Source organism: Tachysurus vachellii, chromosome 22 (genome assembly GCF_030014155.1).
Source record: "Tachysurus vachellii isolate PV-2020 chromosome 22, HZAU_Pvac_v1, whole genome shotgun sequence".
NCBI classification, from domain to species: Eukaryota; Metazoa; Chordata; class Actinopteri; order Siluriformes; family Bagridae; genus Tachysurus; species Tachysurus vachellii.
In genome coordinates, this window is record NC_083481.1 from 19,117,024 (window position 1) to 19,124,620 (window position 7,597).

The 7,597-nt window shown below is 39.0% G+C and overlaps 1 protein-coding gene across 2 annotated transcripts in view; it reads left to right on the forward strand.

Moving 5' to 3' along the window:
- Window positions 1–1,915, forward strand: part of LOC132838335 (choline/ethanolaminephosphotransferase 1-like) — a 5,928-nt gene extending 4,013 nt beyond the window's left edge. Inside the window, exons 6-10 of one of the 2 annotated variants that reach the window (XM_060858609.1) lie at window positions 30–114; window positions 382–513; window positions 617–775; window positions 1,381–1,506; window positions 1,597–1,915. In XM_060858609.1, coding sequence (XP_060714592.1) covers window positions 30–114; window positions 382–513; window positions 617–775; window positions 1,381–1,506; window positions 1,597–1,704 — 610 coding nt within the window. In that variant the 3' untranslated portion in view covers window positions 1,705–1,915. The remainder of the gene's footprint in view (window positions 1–29; window positions 115–381; window positions 514–616; window positions 776–1,380; window positions 1,507–1,596) is intronic. The other variant, XM_060858610.1, reaches the window with a different exon arrangement.
- Window positions 1,916–7,597: the final 5,682 nt, after the last annotated feature.

Below are 7,597 nucleotides of genomic sequence, written 5' to 3' on the forward strand. Positions count from 1 at the left end.
CTCTCTCTCCTGCCCCGTGTGTGTGTCAGTATTGATGTGACTGAGGTGCAGATCTTCATTATGGTGATGTATTTGCTGGCTGCAGTGGGCGGATCTGCTTTCTGGCAGGCTCTGGTAATTCACAATGCACACAATAGATCTTTAACTGTAATTAATACTGAATAATTAATTCCTAATTAACCGCTGAAATGAATCATTTGTTTGTGGACTTGATACTGTGTGTTTAATCTGAAGCAGACTAACGCCATGAGTTCTAATTAACATCTGCATTAAATGGAGTGATTTTGTGACAAAGGTGTATTATAAGTTTTTTAATGAAATTATAGTTCAGGTTAACAAGGACGTGTGTGTGTGTGCGCGTGTGTGTGCGCGTCTTGCCAGATCCCAGTATTAAACATCCAGATGAAGATTATCCCAGCGTTGTGTACATTCGTTGGTGCTGTGATTTGCTGCACTAATTATTTTAGAGTCATTTTCACAGGAGGAGTCGGAAAAAACGGGTCCACCATCGCAGTGAGTCTCTCTCCCCCTCCCCACCCCCACACAGAGATGTATACATTTATTACTACTGCATATACTCATATACTCGTGTGTGTGTGTGTGTGTCTTGGTCCAGGGCACGAGTGTGTTATCTCCAGTCCTGCACATAGGCTCTGTTATATTGCTTGCTATGATGATCTATAAAAAATCTGCCATCCAGCTGTTTGAGAAACATCCCTGTCTCTACATTCTCGCTTTTGGCTTCGTCTCTGCCAAAATCACCAACAAACTTGTGGTGAATATGCTCTCTATCACACAGTCATCTTTAAAATGTAGATCATTTAGTGTATAAACTGTATTCTTTCAGTGTCTCCTTTAGTCCTGCTGTCTTTCTCCCACACGTATTAAACCGTAACCCTGTTCAGACAGGATTAGTTTTCCTTGTGAAGGTGAGGAATGTATTCACAGATGTATCCCACCTGAACTACCATGTTGGTAATGATTGTGTAGTGTTTTCCTCCCACGATGAGGATGCTCCAGGAAGTGCTCACTCTTTTCTCTTTTAGATCATTTTACTAAAACAATAATGTAGAACAGAGAAGCGACACTTCCTTTAGGTATGTGTACACATTACAGACATGTTATGGTCATGTGACCACCTACTAACCCCCCCCTCAGTGTGTAATTAAATGAGGTGTGTGTAGTACATGGTGATGATTTATACACACATCACTTATTGTTTGTGAACCCATCATAAGTAATACATTTTTCAACTACATTATTGAACAAACACACAAAACTATTATCCCATCTGAACAGCACATAACACACTGACAACATTTAACTGACTGTCAGATTAAATATTATTGTTGTTGTTGTTGTTGTTCTTTCTGCGAACAGGTCGCACACATGACAAAAAGCGAGATGCATCTGCATGACGTGGCGTTTTTGGGTCCCGGACTTTTGTTTCTCGATCAGTATTTCAACAGTTTCGTAGACGAGTACGTGGTGCTGTGGATCGCACTGGTGAGGAGGTGGTTTCAACTACCTAAAAAGTTAGAAGTGTGTGTACGCTCTGCTGTGCTTAATGAAGTGTGTGTGTGTGTGTGTTTACAGGTGCTGTCCCTGTTTGATCTGGTGCGTTACTGTGTGAGTGTGTGTAACCAGATCTCCTCGCACCTTCATATCTTCATCTTCAAAATTAAACCAGTAACCGCTCAATAAGACTCGCACACTGCTGCTGTGTGTGTGTGTGTGTGTGTGTGTGTGTGTGTGTGTGTGTTTAAACCCATCAGCGTGCCCAAGGATGAACCTGATTTACATGGTTTATAAAAGACATGATTATATGTTTATGGACACTTTAACTGACCATGAAAAAAGTTGCTTTATTTAAATTACTCTGTACTAAATGTAAAAACTAATGCGGTGTGTGTGTGTGTGTGTGTGTGTGTAAAAACAGGTGCTAAAACTCATCACGTTTCTGTAAGAAGAGTTTAGAAACCATTTTTAAAATAAAAAAAAAACGGTTAGTAAAGTAAATCTGATTTGTGATCATCTTCGTTCTTGGTGTTTTTACGGCAAATGGGAATTTTTAGCATTTAGATGGTGATAATAATCACTGCTGTGATCTCTTGGGTCAAACATCCGTTCTGTCCCCCCCCACCCCACCCCCCCAGAGATATTTAATACAGTATTGTGATATATTGTAGAACCCTGATGATCGGTACGTGCCTCGCCGTCTCCTCCAGTTCTCAGTATTGCTATGTTCAGGGCATGTGGTAGCCTAGTGGTTAAGGTGTTGGGCTGCTAATCGGAAGGTTATGAGTTCGATCCCAGGTCCACCAAGCTGCCACTGTTGGGCCCCTGAGCAAGGCCCTTAACCCTCAATTGCTCAGCTGTATAAAAAAAGAGGTAATGTAAGTCACTCTGGATAAGTAGTCTGTAAATGCTGCAAATATAAATAAGTCCAAGAGAACGAAGGCCGCTGCGACTCCACCATAATATATTTTACTTTATTCTGTAAAAACAGGTGGCATGTCTTGTTTTGTTGTTTTGTGAATTGTCAACTCTGTGTGTGTGTGTGTGTGTGTGTGTGTGTGTGTGTGTGTGTGTGTGTGTGTGTGTGTGTGTGTGTGTGTGTGTGTGTGTGTGTGTGTGTGTGTGTACGTCATCTGTAAACTGTCTTCAGAGAAACAGTTTAGGTGATGACCCTGACTTCCTGAACACCTCGTGCAGTGCACTTAGTCTCATTAAGGATTTTTCTGAACCGAGCGTTATTGTTCAAATGAACCGTTTTCATCCTTAGATAGTTCCTGCTGCACACTTTCTCAATTAAAAAGCTCTTTTTTTTCCTTTCTTTTCTTTTTTTTTAAAATCCAGAATGTACTTTTGCACTTTTCCCCCTCTCATTAATGGTTCAGTCCAATTTAGATTTTTTTAAATCCTCTATTTGAATGAAATTTAATTCCACAGATCACAGAGGGTTAAAATACACCAATGATGTCCCTGTTTTACACGAATCCACATAACATGGGCTGTTCTTACACAACATGCTGTGTGTCTGTGTGAGGCTACTGTTATATGCTATTTTTACTGAATGGGTTATTGTAAATATATTTATCATTTTATTTAATGCTGCTTTTGCGTTCTGTGCCTAAGACCACTGTGGCAGTGTTTAATCTGCCTCAAATGTTAAATGAAATGAATAAAAAAATACATTTCAAATTAAATAGAACTTTTACACTTGACTTAATCTCCCATTCAGTGAAATGGTACCAATTTCACATGTAATAATCACACCTACACAATCACACCTACACAAACACCCCCAAACAAATAAATCATACTGCACTCTGATCAGCCAGAACATTAAATTAACCTGATTAAATAAGACTTGCCTTGAGACATGGACTCCAAAAGACCTCTGAAGGTGTGCTGGGGAATCTGGCACAGAGACATTAGCAGCAGGTCCTGGCTGTCCACATGAGGTAGGTAAATAAAAAAGGGAGTTCATTAGACCAGACTTCTTCTATTGCTCCATGTGTGCAGTTCTGATGCTGATATGTACACTGTAGGAGCTTTGGCTGGTGTTCAGGGGTCAGCGTGGTCACAGCTCCTTAAGCATCAAGCTGTGATACCGTGTGATCAAACTCCTTTCTATCAGTAACACCATTCATTTTTACAGCAGTTTTTGCAACACCACCTTTTCTGTGGGATGTGACAAGAGGATCTAGCTTTCTCCCCACACACACAGTCTTGGGTGTCACCGGTTGAGCTGTCACCGTCTCTGAACCTTAGAGATGGTGGACCAGTCGTCTAGCCACAATTTGGACCTTGTTAAAGTTGCTCAACTCTTTTAGTTTGCCCGTTACTCCTGCTCTGACACATCAACTTCAAAGAAGTGACTATTCACTTAATATATGCTTAATATGTCTCACACTCTATGATTGATTTCATGAACCTGAGATTTAAGAAGAATAAATGAGGAAGTTTTTAGCGTGTTCTGATTGGCTGAGAGCGGTGGAGTGTAATACACACAGCTTGTGTTCGTGCACTCAAGACGATCAGAGCTGACAGTTTATCACACTGTTTATCAGGATTGTGAGCTCCTGAAGATCCTGTGTGACAAATCATTCTAAGTGTAAATAAACCCGTTCTCATTGAAGATTCTCAAACACACACTACAGGTATAGTTTGGATTTTAACACACTGTATGGAAGGTGTTGTCACATTAGTTAGGGAATCACAATCATTTTTAAATGTTAGAAGAATCTTGTAGCTAAAAAATTTTTAATAATAAAAATATTTAAATGATTGTTTTAATAAAAAAGTCACAGAGAATTAGCCTGATTACAATACTACTATAATTACTATAGTTCTACATGACTGACTTTAAAGTGTAACTCCTGAACAAAAGGTGTGTGTGTGTGTGTTTTGTATTTTCACTGATGATTTGTGAGTTCAGTATTCCTTGTTTCCTGTGGGTTTTACTTTCAGTTCTGTAGTTAGTCAGTGATTCTCAGCAGGACCATGAGGTTTTGTCCTGATCTTTGTTCCTCTGCATGTTCTCTCTCTTACTGCTGAAACATGGCTGACATCTGAGCACTGAAATAAACCACACAGATGAAACGTCCTTTTGTAAATCCTCTTACAGACAGATTTGTGTGTATCTGTTATATTAGAATTATTAATGAACTACACAACTCTCATGATGGTGGATTAAACATTCTAATGATTATATTCTCTCTCTCTCTCTCTCTATTCAATTCAATTCAAAACAAACTTTATTGGCATGACAAATTTGACATGTATTGCCAAAGCATTTAAATAACAAGGAATGAAAATAAAAAATGATGACATCAACAAACAAAACATTGGTCTTCACTATTTTTTTCATGTGAGCCACACTGATAGGACAAAGTCAATAGGAGAGCCACTTTCACTGCAAAGTATGCCAAGTTATTCAGTCTTAAATAGCTTAAATACAATGTACAATATTGCAATACAATAATGACTTAAAAATCATTCTTTATTAGGCACCTGTCAAGGGTTCGATCCGTGAAGGACAAATAAAAATTCATCTGTCCACTTTTCTTGAAATTCTCTATGCTCATCTTGTATGACTCCACAACCTCCTCTCTTCCTCTCGAGTTGCGGATGACTGTCACTGTCACATTGCTTTTTGTGCAAAGTGACAGTGACAAAAGAGGTAACTGATGAGGTAACTGATCCATTTTGTGTGCAGGATTGTTTGATAAGAAATCGATCCATTTTTTAGTCCGTGTGTGTTCAGTAAACACAAGTTGTTAACTAGCATGAAACACAAACTGGCTTCTGGCAGGCCGCCAAAAACTGGCTATTGCGCAGAACGCAGTGAGTCAGTGACGAGTCAAATAATATATATATATTATTATTATTTGTAATAGAGCACATTCGTTTTTTTATGCTTCCCTGATTGTTTTTAATGTTATTTAAATGAAAAATAGATTTTAACCACATGATCATATCATCGTATTATTTACTGCCATGAGAGCCGCATATTAAAGCTTGGCGAGCCGCAGGAGGCTCGTGAGAAGTGCAATGAGTAACACTGAAACAAACAAATAAATTAACAAATAAAAGGATAGAAAAATAAAAGTTCAAACTCTCTAATCATAAGTGAGCTGTGGTTTCATGAGCAGATTACAGTTCTCCAGTTAATGAAGTCTGGACATATTATTTCAAATTTGGGCAAGAAATGTTTTCAAATTGGGGGTCACGGTGTCTTAGTGGTTAGCACGTTCTCCTCACACCTCCAGGGTTGGGGGTTCGATTCCCGCCTCCACTTTGTGTGTGTGCAGTTTGCATGTTCTCCCCGTGCCCTCTCCCCCCGGTCCAAAGACATGCATGGTAGGTTGATTGGCATCTCTGGAAAATTGTCCGTAGTGTGTGTGTGTGTGTGTGTGTGTGTGTGTGTGCCCTGTGATGGGTTGGCACTCCGTCCAGGGTGTATCCTGCCTTGATGCCCGATGACGCCTGAGATAGGCACAGGCTCCCCGTGACCCGAGGTAGTTCGGATAAGCGGTAGAAAATGAATGAATGTTTTCGAATTTCTTCATAGTTAGGACAGGAGGTTCAGTGGAGGACATAGGAAGCTCTGCAGGGCTCTCAGGTTTTGAAGACAGGCAAGCGTGACATTTCCACCCCCCAAACAAAGTATTTGTTTAATTTCCATTTATTAATGAGTGTGTGTGTGTGTGTGTGTGTGTGTGTGTGTGTGTGTGTGTGTGTGTGTGTGTGTGAGACAGAGAGAGAGAGAGAGAGAGAGAGATTATGACTGGTGGTGTTTATTGTAAGTGTTTATTACCTTTTTAGACCCCTTTATCATGTGTAATGTTGCTCCCATATAAAACAGTTCAGCACAAGCTCAGACATTTTTAGGGACATGATTGAGGACAATGTCCCGTCCAGAGACAAACTGTTTTGTGTTGAGGTTTTGTTCAAACCCACCATCAAAAATACCCTCACTAATGAATGTGTGTTTATTTCATTGGTTGTTGTGTTAAATCTTACCCAGATACAACAGTGCTGTTTTCTGATTGGCTGTTGTGTAGCCTCTTGTTTTGATTGGCTGATAAGTGTCAGGGTCGACTAAGAGCTCCAGGGGAGACGCGCTTGGTTCCTGCCCGGTTCCATAGACACAGCGGTGTGGACTGATACATTTTGGGTGATGCGGCTTATTAAATATATGATAAATAGTCAAAAAGTTTTTCTGCGTGAGAAATACAATGTGTGACACTTGACAGCTCTGAATCTGTCTCTGTCTCTGTCTCTTCTTGGCTGCAGTACAGACAATCTTCTCTCTGCCTCTTAGCATCTATGCTAACAGGACGATGGCTAGCTGCAGTTAGACAGCTAAAGATCAAATAAAAAAGACCTAAAAAAACAAAATACTAACGTTTTAATAAAACAAAACAATTCTAATTGCTAAACTATTTTTGTTTTGTTGTGCATTAGCTGAAAACAATTGACTGCTTTCAGTCAGCATTCCTACATGTTTCTTATTGCTGATGTTTCTTATGTTTTTATCTGACATTCACTTTGTTTCATTGGCATAATTATGCAAATATTAAAGCAAGTATGCTATTATAAATATTATGCTAATTTTTTCTCTTATTTGATTATTTAGTGTGGCCACGTGCGCGCTGATTAGGTGAATCTTTGTTATAGATCTTTTAAGTATTCTGAACAGCGGAAGTAATATTTAATTTACTACATACTTTATTTAATATTGAATAAATAGCGGTATTAATAATTAATACGATATTTTATACTATTCTTTTAGACTTAACTATAAAACTATTAACCTTGAGTGTATTTAATTTCATGACTAAACAGCGCCATCTGGTGGCGATCTGTAAGAACTATAACAGGGTTATAAAATGTTTAATTTAGCGTCGTAAGTTCACTTTATACACATCAAACACATTTAGACAAAAACTTTAGTTAGCACAGTAGCGTACAAATATTCATTAATAATCCGACTATAGAAGGAATCACGGAAACGCGTTCACTGGATATGGGAAGTGACGTCAGAATGTCTCGTGACCCTGAAGAGGAAGTGACTTGAGAAGTTGAT